General features: G+C 52.2%; 1 protein-coding gene across 6 annotated transcripts in view; it reads right to left on the bottom strand.

Annotated features, from left to right (window-relative positions):
- The window catches only part of BCL7A (BAF chromatin remodeling complex subunit BCL7A), a 31,044-nt gene extending 18,379 nt beyond the window's left edge, over nucleotides 1-12,665 (bottom strand). Inside the window, exons 1-5 of one of the 6 annotated variants that reach the window (XM_087423341.1) lie at nucleotides 12,153-12,665; nucleotides 11,651-11,746; nucleotides 5,314-5,406; nucleotides 4,695-4,776; nucleotides 1,230-1,326 (exon numbers count right to left, since the gene is read on the bottom strand). In XM_087423341.1, the coding sequence (XP_087279467.1) occupies nucleotides 1,230-1,326; nucleotides 4,695-4,776; nucleotides 5,314-5,406; nucleotides 11,651-11,742 (364 nt within the window). In that variant the 5' untranslated portion in view covers nucleotides 11,743-11,746; nucleotides 12,153-12,665. Of the gene's footprint in view, nucleotides 1-1,229; nucleotides 1,327-4,694; nucleotides 4,777-5,313; nucleotides 5,407-11,650; nucleotides 11,889-12,152 lie in introns of those variants that run through there. The other 5 variants (XM_087423342.1, XM_087423343.1, XM_087423344.1 and 2 more) reach the window with 5 other exon arrangements.
- Nucleotides 12,666-22,087: the final 9,422 nt, after the last annotated feature.

The following is a 22,087-nucleotide window of genomic DNA, read 5'->3' as shown; positions in this document are numbered from 1 at the left end:
AGGGGCCCCTGCCCTTGGAGCTGGACTGTGTTTTCCAGACCAGTCCATTTGGGCAAATGGAGAAGTCTGCTGGCCTTTGTTCCCCAGAACAAGACAGCCCTGGGTCCAGAGGGTTAGGAACTAGATCAAACCAATACTCCTTCTTGATTTACTTATTGATTTATCTAATACGACCTTGTTGGGCAAAAGGCTCGGGGTGGCCAAAAGTAAAAAGACATTAAAATTGGGATCAGGAGATGGAAAAAGGCAAGTGTTGCAAGCTCTTATGCCAGTGGGCCAGGCAGGTGACAGAACGAGGAGGTGAGCCAGGTGGGGCTAGAGAGGCCATGCCCTCCCTAAGGGACTGCGCTGGCTTCAGCAGGCCGCCGCCTCCAGGGAGCACCGCACAGGGTTGCCGGATCTGATTTCTCAAAGGATGGCAGAGATGCAGATTTCCTGATTTATAAATACGAGAAACTCAATTTTTTAGAAACCAGGTTTGAATCTCTGAGATCAGAAGTCAGGCGGTGGCTTTCCTTGGAGGGGTGGGGATGACCAGGAAGGGACACCGGGGGGAATGCTGGTTACATGGGTGTGGGCAGTTGGTGAACATTTCATGGAGCCATGTACTTACGATCTGTGCCTTGCCTCTCGGATAAAAAGGTAAAAAGAGAAATAAACACCAGCATGTTAAAACAGCTACAGACTGGCTACAGCACATCTCCAGCCTGGATTTCATCTGTGGGACACTGGTTACAACTTCTGAGATACGAGAGCAAAGGAAATCAGGCTGTCAATGTGGAAGTCAGGTCCCAGAGTGATTAACATGATGTCAAAACCCAGTTTGGAGCTTCCCAACAGCCAAAGCAAAATAGGAAATGGAAAATATAGTCATTTATATGGTACGTCAGGCCTAGAAGGGAAAAAAATAAATGTATACCCAAAAAAACCTTCCTGGGCACACAAGGCTGACAGAACATCTTCTGTGAGGTTTGTGTTACTGAGTGAGAAGAAGGTCTTATTTTATGTTGCTGGCTTATTTTGTTTCTTGGCTTGCTGAGCTGAAAAAGAAGTTTCTTCTCCTCCGCTGAGCCTTCTCCTTGGCACAGAGGCCTCCTGGTCCTGCCCAGCCCTCCTACCCTTTGCCTGGAATGTGAACAAACCTGCTGGTGAAACAGAAACACAACTAAGTGCTCTGCCATGGCCAGGGGCCTGGCAGAAGAGGCCCCCGGCAGCGAGGGGGAACTCACCGTGCATGTCCATCATCCCCGGGGAGGAGCTGTTCTCCGGAGTGGTCACCTCCGAGCCACACTTCTCCTCTTTGCCCTTTTTCTTATTCTTGTTTTTCTGGAGGAGAAAATGGAGCAGAAACCGAGTCACCAAATCGTGTGTGTGCACATGAGCGAGAACCTGGGTAGGGGTATGAATATTTTATTCCGCCAATTCATCTTGGAGCCCCCAAGTCCCTGGAGGGCTCTCCTTAGCCTGCATTTGAACACATCCCATTAGAGGCCTCACCTGCTGCAGAATCAAAGAGCTCTGCAGAAGAGAGGATGCTGGGGCTGCACTAGGGGGCTGGGAACCTGCCTTGTTTGTGGGGCCAGCACCAGCAGGCATGCAAACACCCTGGCTGGTGGGAATTTCCTTCTCCTTTAGGGAGCACACCTAGGGGCAAGACCAGGGCCACCCCGCCCAGAGCAGGGACTGTGATGCCAGGTAAGGGGTGGAAAAGCCAGAGTTCACACATTCCCACTATCTGCAGGCCCCGGGAGCTGCACTTCTCAAAGTGCCATGAGCTGACTTCAGGCACCACCTGGGATGACTAAGTGAGGAGAGAATCTCAAGGTGAAGGGATTGAAGGGGATGCTTTCTGTGGGTGGTTCCATTTTTTACAAATGGAATAGAATCGTGTTGCAAACAACCTAACTGTGTCCATCAGTAAGAGACTTGTCAAATAAATTACGGTACGTTCATTCAAGGTAATACGATGCAACAATCACAGAGAATAAGGCAGCTCTGCACGTACAAATGTGGAATGTTCTACAAAAATATCAACATATTATAATATTTCAATATCTTCAAGATGCATTAAAGAAAGGTGCAGACCATGTGAATGGAAGGCCACCATTAATGGTAAAGAACAGGATAAACAAATGTGTATTTGCATGTGTGTCTGTGGCACCCACTCTCTGGAAGGATACACACTGGTTGCCTCCAAGGAAAGGAGCTGGGTTGGCAGGGGGTGAGGCATGAGCAGGGATGGGAAGCAGATTTATAAAAAGATATACAGTAAAAAAAAAAAGTAATATTTGAAGAATATGCAAACCTACAGAGACGGAAAGTAGATTGGTGGTATCCACGATCTTGAGGGGTAGAGGAGTGACTGCTAATGGGTATGAGTTTTGTTTTTGGGGTAATGAAAATGTTCTGGAATTATAGTGGTGATAGTTATACACTGTGAATATACTAATACTGCCGTGTACACTTTAAAAGAGTAAATTTTATGGCATGTGAATTATCTTAGTTTAAAAAACAGTTTTAAAGTAACCGTTGAAAGTTGAAACATGTTTTACGTATTTATTTTATTTATTTTAATAATTTTATTTATTTATTTTTTTTCCCCCAAAGCCCCAGTAGATAGTTGTATATCACAGCTGCACATCCTTCCAGTTGCTGTATGTGGGACGCGGCCCCAGCGTGGCCGGAGAAGCAGTCTGTCGGTGCGCGCCCGGGATGCGAACCCAGGCTGCCAGCAGCGGAGCGCGCGCACTTAACTGCCAAGCCACGGGGCCGGCCCTGTTTTACGTATTTAAAAGAAGAAAATTTTCAAGAGTTCTGAAGGAAACAAAAATGGAGTAACCATGTCGTCACTGGGTGTTTAAAAAAATGAAAAGCTCTCCCTCCACAATGCAGATTCCTGGCCACAACCACCAGAGATATGGATTCAGCTGTCCAGGGCGGGGCCCAGGAAGCTACATTTCTTCAAGACTCCCAGGGGATCAGATGCTCAGCCAGGCGTGGGACCCATCGCCCTACAGGGAAAGGGGGTGGGGGAGACAGCGTACTGTACATCATAGTTCAGAGATGACAGCAAATTAATATTTCGTGAGCACCGTCTGCAGAGCCGTGCCGGGCTGAGTTCTCTCTGTGTGATATGTTGCCTTTGCTCTGTTGCAGCAAAGCCCAGGGGCTGGATATTACTGCTCCACGGCACAAGGGGGAACGAAGGCCCAGCCAGTGGGGTCACCTGTCCCACATCATGGGTTAATCAAGGGTGATCTGTCCAACTCCAAATCCAGTACTCTTTGCCCAGCCGGGAGCTGCCCTGTCCTTCCCGACAGCCCGTGTATTACGTTTTCTCCATGATCACAATCCATTTGGCACTTCCCTGATGTCTGTTTCATGCTATTCTATAATTATCTTCCCCCAACGAGATTATAAATTCCTTGAGAGCAGGGACCACGTCTTCTCAAATGCAACCGGCGTTTATACAACACCTAATGATGTGCAAGGCACAGACATGGGCAAGAGCCAGGAGCTGCCTTCGAGGAGGCTGGCCCCGCTCCGCTCTCTCTCCGGAATGGCCGGCACCAAATGCTGTGATCGTCTATGTCTCGGTGCCTCTGGGGAAAGCAGCCCTGGTGGCTCCATGAGCCAGGCCAGAACCGGAAGGGACGACAAATGCCCACGTTCTGTTCTCAGCCCAGCGCCGACTCACCCAGGGGGGAGCATGTGATCACAGGGTCAAGAATGGAGCCTCAGCCCTGCCTGGAGACCCCGGACAGGGAACTGAAGACAGTGGAAGGAGGCTTAGCCTCGCCTTTAAGGCCCCCTAGAAACCTACTCATCATGACCATGTCAGGACCAGAGCCATGTGGGTTAGTTTGAGCCATATTCCCGGAGGAGAGGACTGTTTGCATGAATAGAGAATATACTCCAGGCAGGAGGAACAGCCCACGCAAAGGCCTGTAGGTGGGACCGTTCTGGATTTTGGCTGGAAATGAGAGGAGCTGACCTGGGATCTTTGGGGGTAACTGGCCTCGGAGCCATGAAGCTGAAAAACCCCTGTGATGTGGGGCAGCTGCCTATCATCAATCGGCCATAAGATCAAGCACGGCCACTGGAGCTCCCTCTAGTGGTCGTCATCAAGACCCCTCCTGGAGCTTCCCGCAGAGGCCCATGCTTTTCCCTGCACCAAATTCTCAGGGTGGGCTCACCAGTCCTACCAGCAGCTCCAACCACCAGAAGGCTGCTCTCTCCAAGAGCAGAGAGAGCGTGTGCTTTGGAGTGAGACAGACCTGACACTGGATGAGTGACTCTGGGGAAATGGCTTCACCTCTCTGAGCCTGTGTCCTCACTTGTACAGAAAGGATAAAGAGATCAACTCCACAGACTCAGTGTGAGAAATAAATGAGGTAATGCCTAGCAGGTGGTCAGCGGCTCAGGAACAGTGCTACAATGAGGGCGCGTCTACACGTCTGTGGGTACCACCACACCCGCCCCAAACCACGGTGCCCAGGGCCCCTGGCAGGGGGCGCCTTTGCACTAAGGCACGTCCCCACTGGCCTAAGCTGGGCCCTTCTGCTCCCAGTGGCCTTGGCCCCAGGGTCCCGCCATGGTGGGCGGCAGCAGACAGCCCCCTGTCCCCTGTCCCTGTGATGGGAGGGAGCACAGACGGACAGCCCCACCCCAGGGGGCCAGCCTCACATACTCACATCATCAACCTTTGGCTCAGTCACAGGGACCCACTTGTAGATTCGCAGGGATGTGTCACCCACAGTCACCCACTTCTTCTCCCTGTGGAGAACGAGGAAGAGCCCGTTACCAGAGGGCTTCTGGGGCAGGACCCTGCTCACCCCTCGTAGGGGGCACAGGCCACACCCCCTTGCAGCAGCTGTGACACGTGGCTGCTCAGCTTGGGGTTAAGAGAATGAGCTCCGGGTCACGGAGATGAGGGTCTGAATCCCAGCTGTCGCTCACTAGCTGGGGGCCCCCAGGGCAAGTCACCTCACCAGTCTAAGCCTCAGTTTCCCCATCTGTTAGACCACATAGGGTCATCAATCTCTCCGGGCTGCCGTGAGGATCACAAGCATGGTAAAAGCTTCCCCGTGCCTGGAAGGAACGGCTTGGTAAGACTGGAGGGAGAGAGGGGCTGCCATTAGGACGATTCCTCTGGATGAAGGGAATTGGGCCCCACGTTCCTCCAGCTTTTGCCCCACAGAGCCGGTGGACTGGACCCCCCCAAGCCCTTGTGGGCAGCAGAGAGCTTCAGGCCAGCGGGGCATTTCCTCCTGTGGGGGCGGGGGTCTTCACCAAGGGCACCCAGGGGCTCACCTTGCCCTCCTGGCAACGCCTCTCAGGTCGGGGGAAGGGAAGCAGGACCAGACGGCATGGTAACCACCCCGTGCTCTTCCCAGCAAACGCCACCTGGAGCAGCCAGGGAGAGCGGGAGGGCAGTGGCCTCAGCCCTGAGGGCGGTCCCCAGGCGTCGATACCGAGGGACTGTGACAGGGAAGCACAGCCTGGCCGAGAGGATGCTCTGAGACCCTACACCTCAGTTCTGAGACAGGCGCGCGTTTCAGGGTCTCAGCTCCTGATACCCACATCTGCACGGCTGCCCCCGCCCCACCCCCAGCCACACCCTAAACTCCTGGGGGACAGCATCCAGGGCCCCCCAGCTGCTAGAGGCAGGTCTACGGGTGAGGAGAAATCACACCCCATGAGAAGGAAAAGGGGTGACTGGTTCTCATTAAGGATAATAATTACCACCCTCTCCTCCCCACCACTCTGCTCCGAGCCATGTTCACCCTCTCGATCACTGCTGCAGCCTCCAGACTCCAGGCCCTGACCCCCCTCAGTCTACAAGTCAGGTCATGTCACCTCCTGCCCCTACCACTGAGAGTGACAGCCAGAGGCCACGCCCCTGAGGACACTGGGGCTCAGGGAGAACACCCCAGAAGGAAAGCTGGGATTCCAACCCAGGCAGTTCGGGCTCTGGAGGCCACTGTCCCTGCCCCAGGCTCTGCCATCTTAGAAGTGGGAGGTCATGAAGGATCTGCCCGATGAGGAAATAGGCTGAATCAAGGGACCCACAATGGGATGTCAGGGAGGGACACATACCTGGTACAGGTGGCACAGCTGCCAGCAGCCCTCAGCAATTTTAATGACAAGGGTTCCACCAGAACCGAGAATTATATGTGGCAGGAACACCTGTTTGTGAACTGCTGGGCATCTTGTCAAGCCTCCCCGCCCAGACCTCACCTTGGGTCCTCCCCTCTGTGGGTGGGTGGCCCTCACGTGCTCGTGGGACATGTGACAGCCACCCACACCCCTTCGCCACAGGGCATTCTGGGCACCCGAGCACACTCAAACCAGCTAACCAAAACCACGGACACCCCCACTCCCCAAACTGTGCCTGCTCGGGTCCCACACCTTCACTGCTGGAGGAAGCTAGGGCCTGGCTTTTCATTATTCTACTGTGACCATTTCTAGTGCCTTCTATGCGCTAAGCACTGTACACACTTGCTCTAATCTTCCCATAACTGCGTGGCAGGAACTGTCACCTCCCTCATTTGACAGATAGAGAAACTGAGGCATGGGGAGGTGACATCATTCTCCCCAGAGCCAGTAGTCAAACCTTCCACACCACACTGCTCTTTGGAGTAGCCTCTCCTGCACCCATCCCTGCTCCTTTTAGCCCAGAAAGAATTCAGTAAAGGCAAGTATCTAAGTCACTGCCCACCTATCTCCTATCTCCTGGAGGCAAGATGGACCATCTACAATCCCAGTCTATCCACACCTCCATTCGGAATAATCCGAAGGTACCTGGAAGGGACAGGGGCTTTCCAAGGCACAACCTCGGTGACAAAGCAACAATCATAATAGCCATTGTGTGCTGAGGACTTCCTTCAGGCCAAGCACTTTATTTGCATGCCCTCTCTCCCGAAGACTGCCAACAGGCCTATGAGAGCGGGACTATCGCCACCCCACTTTATAGTTGGGGAAATGGGAGGCCCAGAGAGGTTATACCACTAGTTCATGGTCACACAGCTAGTCAACGGCAGAACCGGGATTGGACACAGGCTCTGACCCCAGAGCCCACCTTCTGCTATTCTGTCTTCTGTGAAAAGCTAAGGAATCACTCCACAGAGCACATTGGTAACAAGCTGGACAAAGAAGCACAAATTGCTAAATCCCACACAGATGGCCAAAGGCACTCACTGCTCACAAGGCCTCAAATGGCCTCCTCGGCCTGAGCCCCAGTAGGTCAGCAATCCAAGGTTCGACTGTGTTAAAAAAAAAAAAAAAAAAGTAATTGAATTGCAATACACAGGACACCTCTCAGGGCAGAAAGTGTGCCAGATCTGGGCTTTGCAGGCACATGAGCCAACACAAATGTGTGAAGTTGCAGGTGTTTCCCAGAGGTTACAGGCACCGCAGGCTGTGAGCTGAACGCAGCAGTTTCTCTGCCTCCCCTTGCCCAGCTGGTGATCCCAGGGCTCAGGTCCCCAGTCCTCCCCAGAGATTAGCAACTGTTCTTCAGCTGTATTTCTAGGTGTGGACATCGAGGGACTATAAGACAGAGGGAAGAACGTTAAGAAGTTGACCTCAGGAATGGACCTCGGGACTGCCGTTCGGTCGGCAGCCACCCAGGGAGAGACAGGGCCCCAGAGCTCAGGTCTGTCACTGAGCCCGCTCCAAGGAGGACAGGACGGGATTTCATAGACATGTTGCGTGAGCTCCGGGTGTCTCATCAAGCCAGCAGCTTGGCAGCACCTTGGGAAATGAGACACGGGTTCAGGGGAGCAGCTGAGAGTTCCCACTACTGCCCCCAAACCCATCACCCCAGAACACACTGCCCCCCCACCCTCAATGAGGGTATTAAGCTGAACTTATTACCTATATCTGGGGCGGCAAACAAGCGGCCAACAGGCGTGTTTTGTCTGGCCTGCATGACACTTTTAAAAATTTCAATCAATTGCCAAACTTTAAGAAAAAAGAAAAAAAGTCAGACTGTGCATAAAAATCCAGATTCCTGGATACTCTCAAAAACAAGATTTGGTCACAAGGGGCCTGCGTGCCCCGAGGAGCAATGGCTCTCTCCAGATGGGGCTCTGTGGCTCCCTCAGATCCCCCAGTTCTCACCACCTGTAGGCACTGGGCCCGGATTCACTGTGACCACCAGGCCGCACCCCAACCTTGCCATGAAGCTGCCCCTGGGCGTGCCCTGAGCCCTCCTGCCTTGCTGGCCCCTGGTAACCAGCCAGGCTTAAGTACCCCTCTCTCCCCCATCAGGGTCTCCTCGCCAAGGAGACCATCTGGGGGTGACGCACCACCCAAGGGGACGCTGCTGACTCCCTCAAAGAGGGCTCTGAATCCTTCACTTGGTATTCACTTCCCAGGGCTAGTCCTTGACCCCTTAGGAGGACTGGCTATGGCTGGCCTTATCCTAACCAGGCCCACTGGCCCTACTGTGTGCCCCTACCCCTGGAGGCACCGAGGTGAGGCCCTAGGCACAAACCTCCCTCTCCCCCAGGGACAGGTGGGAAGTCCTCGGGGAACAGGCCTCTCTCTGTCTTCACAAGACACTGAGGGACCCTTCAGACCAAGGTCCAGGGGTCCCCAGCCTAAGCCTACTTCACAGCTCAAGCCTTTGCCTCCCCCCAAGGACTCCCCCTCCCCTGCTCTCTTCCACCCACCCTGGGTCTCCTCACCCTGGCCCAGTTTCCCAAAAGCGGCCGACCATTTTGTTCTTCCTTCAGCCATCTTCTGGCTGCCTCACACCCTACCAGCCTGCCTTACTGCGACACCAGACAGCAAGGAGAGGCGAGACGGCTGGCAGCTACCGATGGGGTGGCCACAGCTGGCTGCTGGCTTTTTCCAGGGGCAAGGGAAGGGTAGGGCTGGCAGGGGATTTTTAGGGGTCACTGGGGCTGAGGTGAAACACCACCCCAGGCTTACAGGCTGAACGGTATGCCAGACACTTCCGTTCTCCTCTGGATAAAACACAGGATGCCAAATTAAATTTGAATTTCAGATAAACAACAAATAATCTTTTAGTATAAGTATGTCCCAAATATGGCATGGGACATACTTATACCCACCCCCCAGAAAATTTTTTTCAAGTTATTTCATTGTTTATCTGAAATTCAAATTTAACTGGGTGTCCTGTAATTTTATTTGCTAATCTGGCAACCGAGCGTCCCAGACAGTGGTGAAATGCATGGTTGGTGGCCACGCAGTTAATAAACAACCCAGAGCCTCCAGGACCGACTGGAAGACCCGTTCTAAAGGCACAGCAAAGGTGAGATTTGGCTTCTCCGGGCTGCAGAAACCCAGGAAATAAGGTGAAGTCCTTTTTGCTTACAAGGGGCAGAAAAAAAAGAAAAAAATCAGCAAAATGCAAGTTTCCACAGAGCCCACTTTACAATAAGGAGTGCATTTAATGACGCCTCCTGTGTGCAGAGATAAGTGCTCTGGGGACACAATCTTACCCCAGGAGGGGAGACAGCGCAGGACCCCCCTCGCTGCCATGGTTAGAGAAGTTACATGCTTTGCCCAAGGTCACAGGAAGGGGGTGAACTGGAAACCCAGCCATGAGATCCCAAAGCCTGAGGTCCTTAGAGGACGTGACATGTTGTTTCCCAAAACAGGAGGAGGAAGGGAGACATGCTCTCCTCCCCTCCCCACAAACACATGCTTGGCCCACAGTGGGTTCAGCAGCACTGAAGGCCTCCAGGCGGGCTGCTCTGGGGCCCAGCAGGGTGCAAAACCCCATAGCTCCATCTGCCCTCCCTGCAGAGCAGCTGGTGGGCCCGCCCTACAGGAGCAGCTGTCAGGGTGCAGGGGCCTCTGCCCGGCTGGGAACCTGGGGCAGAAGGCCCCACCATGCCTCCTGGAACAGAGAAAGGCAGCTTGTCCCCAGCCCCTTTCTCACCTACAGGCCCAGACACCAGTTCTTTCTTTGCACAGGCGCTAAGGCAGGGGACAACTCCAGCCTTCCCTCTGGGGATCCGGTAGGAGAGGGGGTTGTGGGCTTGTTTTCCTGTGTGTGTTTTGGCCTGCAGCTGTTTCTGCCATTTTTAAATGGCTTCAGTCGGGCACTGGGCGCCCTGCACGCCGGGGGAGCTCCCACAGTACCGAAGACTTGGATCTCAACTTTGGAAGGCCTCCCCTTCTCACGGTTCTGAAAATTCTTTGTCCCATTGGAGCCAAACCCAGCCCTCGGCCGGGCATCCGGCCATCTGCAGACAGCCCTTTCCATAGGAGGCCGGGGAGCACGTGGACTTTATTGATTTTCCTCTTGCCTTTTTTGTTGGGTTTGACTCAGAAAGGACAGCTAACTTGTGACACGGTTAGACCGGAGGCTCGCCCCCAGCGGTTTTTAGAGACCAAGGCGTTACTCAAAAAATGACACCCCTACCCATAAACATACCCGCCACGGGGCCGGCCCAGTTTTTAGGCTCTAAATAAAGGGTCAGGACGAGCCCGCGGGCGCTGACACCCGAGCACGTCGCGGCTGCTCCTCTCCCTCCCCGACCCTGGAGAAGCCGTGGGAAAAAAATAATAAAGTTGAAATCAGGGAACTGGGAGTTTTCAACAAGTCTGCCCCAACCTGGCGATGTGCTCGCGCCTCCGGCCTGCCTCTCGGGCCGACCCCGAGTCAGACCCCCCGAGGCCGCGCACCGTTCGCTCGTGTTAATTACAACGAGGCCACGCCGGGCAGAACCCAACGCGAGCCTGAGGAACACGCATGGCCACCCCCGAAGCCCCCTTCCCCCCGGGCCGAGAACAAAAACAACGGCTCTCTCCGCAAAACAAACACGCGCCGCGGGTTTGGGAAAGGCAGACGCGGCCCACGACCGGTTTCTGGTCAAAAATACTCGCTCGCCCGAGCCCCCGCGTCCCCGCGCGCGGTGCCCGGCTGAGCGGGGTGGAGGGTGCCCAGCGCCCGGGGCCCGCGGCCGCCGCCGGCGTTTCCTCCCCGCGCTCGCCCCCATCTTTCTTCCTCGCCGAGAGCCCTCGCTCCAGGCAGCCCAAAGCGCTAAATTTAAACGGCTCGCGCTCTGCAAACTCCGCAGACTCGAGGGCGCCGGGCCTGGGAGGCGGGGAGCGAGCGGGCGAGCCAGCGCGCAGGGAGGGAGGGAGCGAGGGAGGCCGGCGCGGGCAAGGGCGCGGGGGCCGGCGCTGCGCCGCCCGGGGCGCGCGGGGAGGAGACGGAGACGGCGGCGGCCCGCTCGGTGCCTGCACAATGGAGCTCGCGCTCTCCCCTCCGCCGCCGGCATCACGGCCCCGGCGCGCGGGAAGCCGCTTTCATGTGACTTGCACAAAACGAAATGGCTTCTGGGGCCGGCCCCGAGCCCCCCTCCCGGGAGCCGAGCGCCGCGGCGAGGACTGCCCGCCGTCCACCGCCCGGCCCCGGGCGCCCGCCGCCTCTGGGCTCCGCCGCCGCCGCCGCGCCAGGTGGGCGACAGGCGCGAGCGCACCTGGGCAGCGGCCGCGGCCCCCGCCTGGCGCAGGTGACCGGGCTCGCGCGCCGCCCGTCCTCTCCAACTCCCGGGCCCGCGGCGGCCCGGGGCGCTGCGCCCCGCCGGCTTTTTGTATGGGGGCTCGGGGTTCGGGGCGGCCGCGGCGCCGGCGAGGGAGCGAGCGAGGAGGCGCCTCCGCTTACCATTTGCGCACTTTCTCGATAGCCGCCATGACCCTCTTGATATCATCTTTGGCCCGGCTCCTGGTCTCGGCTCGAACCGACCTGCCCGACATGGTTCTGGCGGGGAGAGAGAGGCTGGGGAGCGCGCCCGCCGGGTCCTGCTCGCGCTCCGCGGCGGCCACACTCGCGCCCGCCCGCCCGCTCACTCACTCACACACACAGACACACACACACACTCACACACACATACACACACACAAAGCCTGGTGCCGCCGCGCGCCCGGGGCCCAGTGCGCAAGCGCCGGGCGGCAGCTGCACCGAGCAGGGGGAGCAGCGCCGCCGCGGCTGCCAGCAGTGCGGCCTCCGGGCGCCGCCGCCGCCGCCGGGCAGCCCCACGAGCCCCCTCACCCACGCGGGGAGGCGCCCGCGACCCCCTCCCCGGGGAGGCGGCGAGGGCTCCCGGCGACCCCCGGCTCCGGGCCCGCGGAGGGGGAGGCGGGCGGACGTGCGCGCAGACACTTACTCGGAGGCCGCAGGTGCCGAGGGGTCCCCCGGGGAGGGCGGGCCCGCGGGGCGGCCGGCCGTGGAGGGGGCGCACTCCGTGGGAGCCAGCTCGCCTGCCCGTCCGCTGGCCCGGGTTTGTGGCGGCGGGTGCAATAATGCAAGTTTCCTGTGGGGCTCCTGACTTCTCCGAGTTGAAGGCGGCGACTCGGGACGCGAGGTGCTCTTGGAAAGAGTTGAGAAACACGGATCTCTGCTGGCCCGGTGCCCCCTTTAAATTCGCGAGTAGGACGTCGCTTCCCTTTCCTTCGTCCTTTCGGAAAACTCGGGTCGGAGGAAAGGTGCCTGGGGTGAGGCAGACCACGAGAGACATTCGACTTTGCTTATTAAATAGTTTTCGGCGCAGGAAAGGCTCAATGATTATCAGCATTTCAACAGGGGCGCTTCTTTTCCCCCTGGAGATAAGTTGCCTTCACCATCAGTGAGGTGAGGGGCCCGCGCTGGGGTTTCCGTAAGGGAACCACCACTCAAATTGAAGGGACTCCTCTGACTTCAGTCCCAGGCTCAGACCAGAAGCTGCTACCGCACAAATGACCCAAGCAGGGAAAATGGACCGGCCCGCCTACAAGGAGGACTTCTGAGGTGGTTTCTTCCCATCCTGCCTCAGGACAGCTCTGGGAGGAATCTACAATTACTATCAGGATAACGCAGGTGCCGCATCTTCGTGTTGGTGTTCGCAGCAGCTAACCGACTTGACCAGAACTTATTCATGCCCTAGTTTCCCCAGATGGATGCCGGGGAAAGCCCAGTGCCTTGGAGATAAACTAGCCCAACACCAGTCATTTTACACGCGGGGAAACTGAGTCTCAGGGAAGTTCAAGGTCACAGCCATAAGCTAGGTCTCTGAATCCCACTTATTCTAGAATCAAGCAGTTTCCCCTGAGGTTTTGGGTTTGGGGAGAAGAGCTACTAGGGAAATGGAGTACCTAATGTGAAAAATGAAGATAAGAACACACCTCAGGGCCGCCCCGTGGCTTAGCGGTTAAGTGCGCGCGTTCCGCTGCTAGCGGCCCGGATTCGGATCCCGGGTGTGCACCGATGCACTGCTTGTCCGGCCATGCTGAGGCCGCGTCCCACATACAGCAACTAGAAGGATGTGCAACTATGACATACAACTATCTACTGGGGTTTTGGGGGAAAAAGTAAATAAATACAATTATTAAAAAAAAAAAGAACACTTACCTCAGAGAATCATTCTGAGAGTTATATGGGAAAATATGTAACAGCAGGTTGTAAAACAGAGGTCTCATACTGTTGGCCCTCTGACTATATCTGGCCAGCAGATATATGCTTCGGGCCACACAGAACTTTTTAAAATATATATTTGAGGGGCTGGCTCCGTGGCTTAGTGGTTAAGTGCGCGCGCTCTGATGCTGGCGGCGCGGGTTCAGATCCCGGGCGTGCCCCAAGGCACCACTTCTCCGTCCAACGCGAGGCCGAGTCCCACATACAGCAACTAGAAGGATGTGAACCTATGACATACAACTATCTACTGGGGCTTTGGGGGGAAAAAAATGAATAAATAAAATCTTTTAAAAAAAACCAAAAAAATATATATATATTTGAATTTACAATAGGAAGGTATATCAAAAATCCAAATATCAACTGATGAATGTCTACACAATGGAATATTATTCAGCCATTAAAAAGGAATGAAGTATGGACACATGCCACAACATGGATGAACTTTGCAAACATGCTAAGTGAAAGAAACCGATCACAAAAGAACAGATATTGCATGATTCCACTTATGTGAGATATCTAGACTAGGCAAACCCATAGAGACAGAAAACAGATTGGTGGTCGCCCAGGGGCAGGGGAGAGGGAGAAGGGGAGTGACTGCTAATGCATATGGGGTTTCCTTTTGGGGTGATGAAAAAGTTCTGGAAGTAGATAATGGTGATGGTTGTACAACATTGCGAATATACTTAATGCCACTGAATTATACACTTTAAAATGGTTACAATGGTCAATTTTATGTTATGTGTATTTTGCCACAAGAAAAAGAAATCAGAATATCTAGCTTCTCTAGAAATAGAAGATCTGCAAACTGGGCCCCCAGTGCCACATGGCAACAATCAGCTGGAGGGGAGGAGCCCAGTGCCACTCAGAGCTCTCCAGGTCACTGTGTGTCACTCAGTCACTTTACTCATTTGTGTTACCAGATGGCCCCTGAAGGTATTTGTGGTTTTGATCTCTGATTAAACTGTAAAACTTTCTACAAATGTTCTTTATAAATCTAGTGTGTCCCTTTTTATAGTTTCCTGTCCCCTGTAGATATTTTTAAACTTCTTTCTTTCATCAAAGCACAGTGGTTTTAAAGTCTGTGTCTGATAATTCTAGTATCTGAGGTTTTGGAGGGTCTGTCTCTGCTGGTTCTTGCTGCTGGTGTCCTATTTCCTTGTGATCTGCCTGGTTCTCTTGGACCATGCTGGACACTGTGTCTTAAAATTTATTTGTACGGATAATTGGAGACCTGGGATGAAGTTACCTTCCTGTAGAGATGCTTTACATTTGCTTCTACCAGCTCCTGAGGGCACTGCTGGTCCAGGACCACCCACATCCAAGTTCAGGGCTTGTGGTTCCTGGGACCACCCAGGTGATGCAAATATAAGCTGCTCAATTGAGCAAGACTGGTTTGCTTATTGTACCCTGAGTTGGGGTCAGTGTTGTGGGGCAGCTGGCTGACAGGCCTGCGCTTCCCAACTCTGTGTTCAGTGACTACATGCTGACAGTCTGAAATCAGCCATGGCAGGAGTATTGACACTATGGAAATGGGCAAATGCTATCTATACATCAGGACCCTTTCCCCAACCCCACCCGGCGCCAGTTGGTAAATATTTACTAGCATACCACTGGCGGAGGCTGATGGGGTCCTAAATTATCGTGGGCAAGGTCTTGTCTCCCACCTAGTGTGGTCCCTGGACTCTGATTTCTGGGCTGTTCCCTCAAAAAAACCATTCACACTTAAGTTTGAATATTTTAGCCTTGGCAATTATCTGCAGGATTAAAGTGGCATCCTTGCCGATTATCTTTCAGTGTTCTCTTTTTCCTTCAATTTTGGCTACTCCTTACTATCTTGTCAGCATGTAGTAGCTTTTAGGATGTTTTTAAATACTTTTTCTCGCATTTTTAGTTGCTTTCAGCTTGAGAGTTCATCTGAATAACTAATTACCAGAAACTGGAAGTCCAGCTCTCTCTGAGTGTTAGTTGTTATTCTAGACATGTTAAAAGAGTGATCCTAGGGGGGGCCGGCTCCGTGGCTTAGCGGTTAAGTGCGCGCGCTCTGATGCTGGCGGCCCGGGTTTGGATCCCGGGCGCTCCCCAAGGCACCACTTCTCCGTCCAGCGCGAGGCCGAGTCCCACGTACAGCAACTAGAAGGATGTGAACCTATGACATACAACTATCTGCTGGGGCTTTGGGGGGAAAAAAATGAATAAATAAAATCTTTATAAAAAAAAAAAAGAGTGATCCTAGGGTTACAAGAAGGCGGTTATTGAGTTACGTTTGTGTCTGAACCTCTCTGTGCCTCATATGTAAAATGGGGATGAACATAACACCTGCCTCGCAGAGTTGTTATGAGAATTAAAGACAATATCTGTGAAGCTCTTAGAACAGTGCCTGCCACACAGTGAGTTCTAGATCCTAGAAAGGATTTGTTAAGTAAAGTACCTGTGTGATCCCTTTCATCATTATGCCCCACCCTAGGGACTGAAGTGAACCGCTCCTCTTTCCTGGGTTGCTAAATTCAATCCTTAATCCACTCCTCCTGTTACAGCTCCTCCAGGGCGAAGGCGCCTTCACCACTGGCCGGGGTGGGGTGGGGGTGGGGGTGGAGGAGGTTCCCATCTCTGGAATGGAGATGCGCAATTGTGAGGAAAGCGCAGGCCCAGCTCTGGCGTTTCTCGGCAGCCTTGGTCCTCCCCCAGCAACTTGCAGCAGCAGCAGCAGCACGTTGTTTTCATAAACAGAGGTGCTTTGGTGTTTGGTGAACAGGCCATTAGCAAGGCCTCGCGAAGGGGGAAAGCTTTGAAGACAGTGCTCCAACCACAGAAAGAACTACAGCCCCTTCCTCAGGGACAGGAACAGAAAGGGTGTGCTGCGGAGGATGAAACCTCCCTCCTTTCACAGAGAAGGACGCTACAATCCAATAGCCACACAGCCAGTTAGCAGACTTCTGGCCAGAACCCCGCTCTCCTGAGGGCAGTCTCTGGGCTTCCTCGCTCCACATGCTTCATAATATTGATAGTTGGACATCAGCCATGGCGGGAATACTGACACTATGGAAATTGGCAAGTGCTTTCTATACATCAGGAGCCTCCTGCCCCTCCCCCACCCAGAGCTGGTTGGTAAACATTTATTAGCATCCCACTGGTGGAGCCCAATGGGGTCCCAAATTATTGTGGGGAAGGCCTTCCCCACAGTGTGGGCCTTCTGATGAGTTTCAGATAGACTGGGGAGACCTTGAAAAAAAATTTTTTTGGATAAACCAAACACTGCAACCTACCTCTCTGCATACTTTTTCTTGCCTATAACCACAACTATAAAATTTGTCACCAGCTCAGATACTACTGGATTGGCAATTTTGCAAATCTGCCCATGCAGCCATTGGCTTGCCTAAAAGTTGGGCCACTTGAGGCCAAATGAAAATAAAGAGATAGTAGATATAAAGTGCTTTGAAAGACTAATGTGTTCAAAGGTGAGACAATGTAATCTAGACGCCTTTCTAACAATGAATGATGAAATGCAGAATGTCTGGTCACGACCCAGTGCCTTGGAGCAAAGTTGGAATCCATCCACACACAGGCTTGGTGGATTCTTAGGTCAGGAATTTAGACAGCTGCCAGGATGTCTTCTCTCTCACTCCCACTGTGCAGTCCTTTTGGCTGCCCAGCGTCTGAATACCCTTCCTAGTTCTGGGTGAGCCTTGCGGGTGGAGGCTGCCCCCTGACTACAGAAGCTGATGGGGGCCTGTCTCTCTCCTCACCCAAGGAGTTAGGTCTCGGGCATGGGTCCCAACCTTAGCCAGTCAGTGGATGGTCTAGCCAGTTGATTTTTTAAAATAATAGCTTTACTGAAATATCATCAACATACCATAAAATTCACCCTTTTCAAGTGGTTTTTAGTATATTCACAGAGTTGTGAAACCATCACCACAATCAATTTTAGAACATTTTTGTCATCTGAAAAAGAAACCTTTTACCCATTAGCAGTCACTCTCCTTCTCCCCTCCTCCCAGCCCCTGGCAACCACAATTCTACGTCCTGTCTCTATGGATTTGCCTATTCTGGACATTTCACATAAATGGAATCATATGATATGTGGCCTTTTGTGTCTGCTTCTTTCACTTTGCATATTTCATATTTCACAAAGCATATTTTCATCCATGTTGTAGCATGTATGAATGTAGCATGTAGCAGGTACTTCATTCCTTTTTATGGCTGAATAATATGTTCCCTTGCATGAATTTACCATATTTTGTTTATCCATTCATGCATTGATGGACATTGGGTTGTTTCCACTTTTTGGCTATGATGAATAATATTGCTATGAACATTAGTATACAGGTTTTTGTACAGATGTGTATTTTAATTTTTCTTGCTTATATATCTAGGAGTAGAATTGCTGGGTCATATGGTAACTCTACACTTAACACTTTGAGGAACTGCCAGACTGTTTTCCAAAGCAGCTGCCCCATTTTACAGTCCCACCAGCAGTGTGTGAGGGTTCCGACTTCTCCACACCCTTTCCAACACTTGTTATTGTCTGTCTTTTTGATTTTAGCCATCCTAGTGGAGGTGAAGAGGTATCTCATTTTGGTTTTGATTTTGACTTTGATTTCTGAGGCAGTGGAGGGGCAGTGGAGAAACGACTTACAGCAGAAGTGGCCCCTGGCGAGCCTAAGAGACGGGAGGCACCCAGCTCCCAGGGGTGGCAGTGCCGTTGGCAGCCTGGCCTTCTTGATTCCTGCTCATTTTCAGAACTTGCTTCTCCAGTCTCTCCATTGATTCTGTAAGTTACCTGATAGTCTTCAAATAAAGCCTCTTTCCAGAAAAGCTAACCAAAGCCAATTTCCATTGCTGCGAACCAAACATCATGATGGATACCATATTTAAGCTGCCTCTTAGTCTTTATACTTATTTATACTTCCTTAATGCCTCTTCTCTTATTGCAATCCTTCACTTCTCCCCAAACTACTGTAATAATGTTGTCACTGTTGTCCCTTTCCCCAGCCAACCCCTCCTGCCCATGACCCAGTCCTATGCCTCTAAGGTGCAAATTTGATCCACTTTCCCTTCATTTTAATCAAGTTTAACCTCCTTGATTTAGCACACAAGGCCATCCATAATGTGACCACTGCCTTCTCTGGGTTGCTCTCCTGCCACTGCCCCTAGGCACTCCTCAGATTGGCTTGGAGTGCCTCATTTACGTAATTTCTCCTCCACCTTCCCTGGTCTCCTCCTCCTTCCCACCCCATCTGCTCTGGATGCCCCTATATCATATCACAGGATACTGTAATTATATTTTCTGTTTCCCTCACTACAACATAACCTTCTGAAGGGCAAGAACCACGCTTCGTGCCACATTGTATCTCAGGGTTTAGCACTCTCAGTTGACTCTGAGGTCACTATTTGTTAGAGGATTTGTAGGCCACAAGTTACTGCCATTCTGTCACTTATCCTAGAAAAGTGGAAAAGGCAGAGACGACCAACGGGACACTGCGGGAAGGGTAAGTGGCAAGCATTTGTTGAAGCTTCATTGTCTTCTGGCGATCACCAGCTACTCAGAGGAATGTATATTTAAACACAGTTGTGCACGAAGGGACAACCAGATCACTGAGAAAATCATGGTTACATTTTTTAAAATGCTGAAATCCCCGGAAACCTAAGAATGATGAAGCGATGCTGACTCAGGACTTAAGGTTTAAGGGGCTGAAGCCCACCGGGAGCTTTTTCACCTTTGGCAAGTGTCATGTGAAAGAACACACCAACTTCAGGGCTGGCTCCTGGGATCCTCTGAGTGACAGCCTAACCCACATCAAGACTCTTTGGAAATAAAGAAATGAGAACGGCCAGATCTTCCACTTGGAAGACTTGGCCGGCCTCCATTCCTCCTGCTGATTTCCCACATGAAAACATTCCTATTCAGACTCGTGAGGAAGAACCATACAATGGTAGTGCTGAAGGAACGCTAGCGATCCTTCTGGACCCCTGCAGACCTCGTCTTTATGGTCTGATCGCACGAACCTTTGGTGCACACTGTCCTCTCTGTCTGGAATGTTCTCCCCTTCTGTTTCAATGACTGGCTCTCAACTCCAATGTCTCAGAGAGCCCCTCCCTGACCACCTTAACTAGAACACATTCCCCTCCTGGTATGCTCTCTCACACGGCCCGGGCTTTTCCTCTATGACTCTGAGCACAATTTGCAACGACATATTTATGTGTTTGGTTAACATGAGCTCCCTCAAGACAAGGGCCGTGCCTGTCTTGTTCACCGCTGCATACCCAGCCCTAACACAGTCTAGCACGCAGTAAATATTTGCTGAACTCGTGAACGGATAAATGAACAAAGCCCATCTATGAAGAAATCAGACACGCGCAGAGGAGAAGCCGGGCGGCGGCCAGCCCCTTCCACCGGACTCTGTGCTCTGGGTTTGCCACAGCCCCACGTCTCCATCTTCCTCATGCTCAGAGCCTGCTGTTGATGCGCTCTCTCCTTCAGGTCCCAGATCCCGCCCCCTGCTCCATTCCCCCGGGGCGGACACACTGGCAGCGGGCTGGGGGACTCCCGCTTACAGCACACTCTTCTGTACTGTCTGAAGTGCTGTCAAGGAGCATGTACTAGTTATTGGGACTAAACTCATCCCCCTCCCAAAGAAAACAGCCCCACTTGCTTTGAAGAGTAAGATATACAAAAAATGAATACCATGTTTACATTGATGCGGTTGGTGACTTCCAATCGACAAGAGAATGTGAAGGGTGCGGGCGGAACACAATGCTTCAGCCCCTTTCTGTGGGGGCAACTTTGGTGCTGAACTGCCCTGTCGTGTCGCCAGTGATTTCAAACTATCAATGAGGCAGCGGTGCCAACAGTGGATGGTGATCTTCCCGGGCCCAATGCCTCTCACCTGGGCACTGAGAGATACCCACTGCCACCTAGAAAGGCAAGAGGCCTGCCTTACACATCAGCAGCTCAGGAAAACACCAGCAAAGGGGCACAGGAACCCCGCTATGAACTGTCCCCTGAGGTTGGTCCTGCACTCAGTATTGCACTGCCAGTGAAGAATGTTGCATCAGCCTGGATTTTTCTTTTTTTTTTTTTAAATATTCCTTTAAGCTAAGCTAGCAGAGGGTAGTTATGTGCTAAATGAGAGGATGGCAACTTGCTGTCGATTCCCAGTGCCCTGCATCCATTTATTACAGGCAATGTTGAAGCCGGGGCCCGTAGGTGAAATGCTGGCCAAATCCCTCAAGAACATGCTCACCAACACCACCAGTGTCCAGGGAAGCTGCGGCTCAAGGACACACATCTTTGAAAAAAAAGACCCTTTTTGTCTGCATTGCCTGGAAGCACAGCCGAGGGTCGTGTTCGCAGAGGACAGACAGCAAGTGAGGTGACCCAGGAGCAGTGGGCCCCAACCAGCTTCAGGAGTGTTTGCTTGAAAACTAAGAGCACAGGGCAGATCATGAAAACAATTCAGGGGTGGCTGAGTCAGAAAGGTGGTATGGATTTCATTTTTTAAAAAGTTTTAATTTTGAAATAATTTTAGATTTACCGGAGAACTGCAAAGGTAGAACTGAGAGTTCCCACGGACGCTTCACCCAGCTTCCCTAGTGCACACAGCTTATAGAACCATGATGCATTGATCATTGATCGTTGATTATCATGACACATTGATAAGAAATCAACATAGGTGCAATGCTATTAACTGAACTACAGACTTTAACCGGGTTTCACCAATTTTTCCTAACGTCCCTTTTCTGTTCCAGAAATCCAGGATCCCACTTTGCATTTAGTCATTGTGTCTCCTTAGTCTCCTCCGGTCTGTAACGGTTTCTCAGTCTTTTGCTGTTTGTCATGACCTTGACATTTCTGAAGAGTACTAGTCAGGTATTTTGTACAGATTCATTCTATTCGTAAAAATCTGTTGGAATGAGTATCCTGGCCTGAGGTAGAGCAAACTCCAGCCTGCAGGACAAATCTGGGGGCTTCTTTTGTGTGGTCCACAAGCTAAGAATAGTTTTCACATTTTTATTTATTTTTTTTATTTTTATTTTTTATTTTTAATAATTTTATTTATTTACTTTTTTCCCCCCAAAGCCCCAGTAGATAGTTGTATGTCATAGCTGCACATCCTCCTAGTTGCTGTACGTGGGACGCGGCCTCAGCATGGAGAAGCGGTCCATCGGTGCGCGCCCGGGATCCGAACCCGGGCCGCCAGCAGCGGAGCGCGCGCACTTAACCGCTAAGCCATGGGGCCGGCCCTCACATTTTTAAATGGTTGAAAAAAATCAAAAGAAGAAGAAGATTTCACGATATGTGGAAACTATCACGAAATCCAAATTTCAACGTCCATAAATAAATGTGATTGGAATGCAGCCACATCATTCTTTTCTGGATTGTCTGTGGCTGCTTTTGTGCTCGAGCGGCCGAGCTGAGGAGTTGCGACGGAGGCCACTTGGCCGGCAGAGCCTCGATATTCACTCTCTGGCCCTTTCCAGAGAAAGTTTGCCGACTCTGATGTAGAGGGCCTGTGAGGACCGGCAGTCACTTTTACTCAAAAGCTAAGTCAGCTATTCAAAGCACTGACGCTCCAAGTTCATTCATTTGATCTTCCACAAATATTTTTTGAGCGCCCAGTGTCAGAACTAGCAGAGACCCCTATCTGAGCAAGT

Source organism: Ceratotherium simum, chromosome 35 (genome assembly GCF_057802395.1).
Source record: "Ceratotherium simum simum isolate JZ-2026a chromosome 35, ASM5780239v1, whole genome shotgun sequence".
Classification (NCBI taxonomy): domain Eukaryota; kingdom Metazoa; phylum Chordata; class Mammalia; order Perissodactyla; family Rhinocerotidae; genus Ceratotherium; species Ceratotherium simum.
This window is presented reverse-complemented; position numbering and strand designations above follow the sequence as displayed.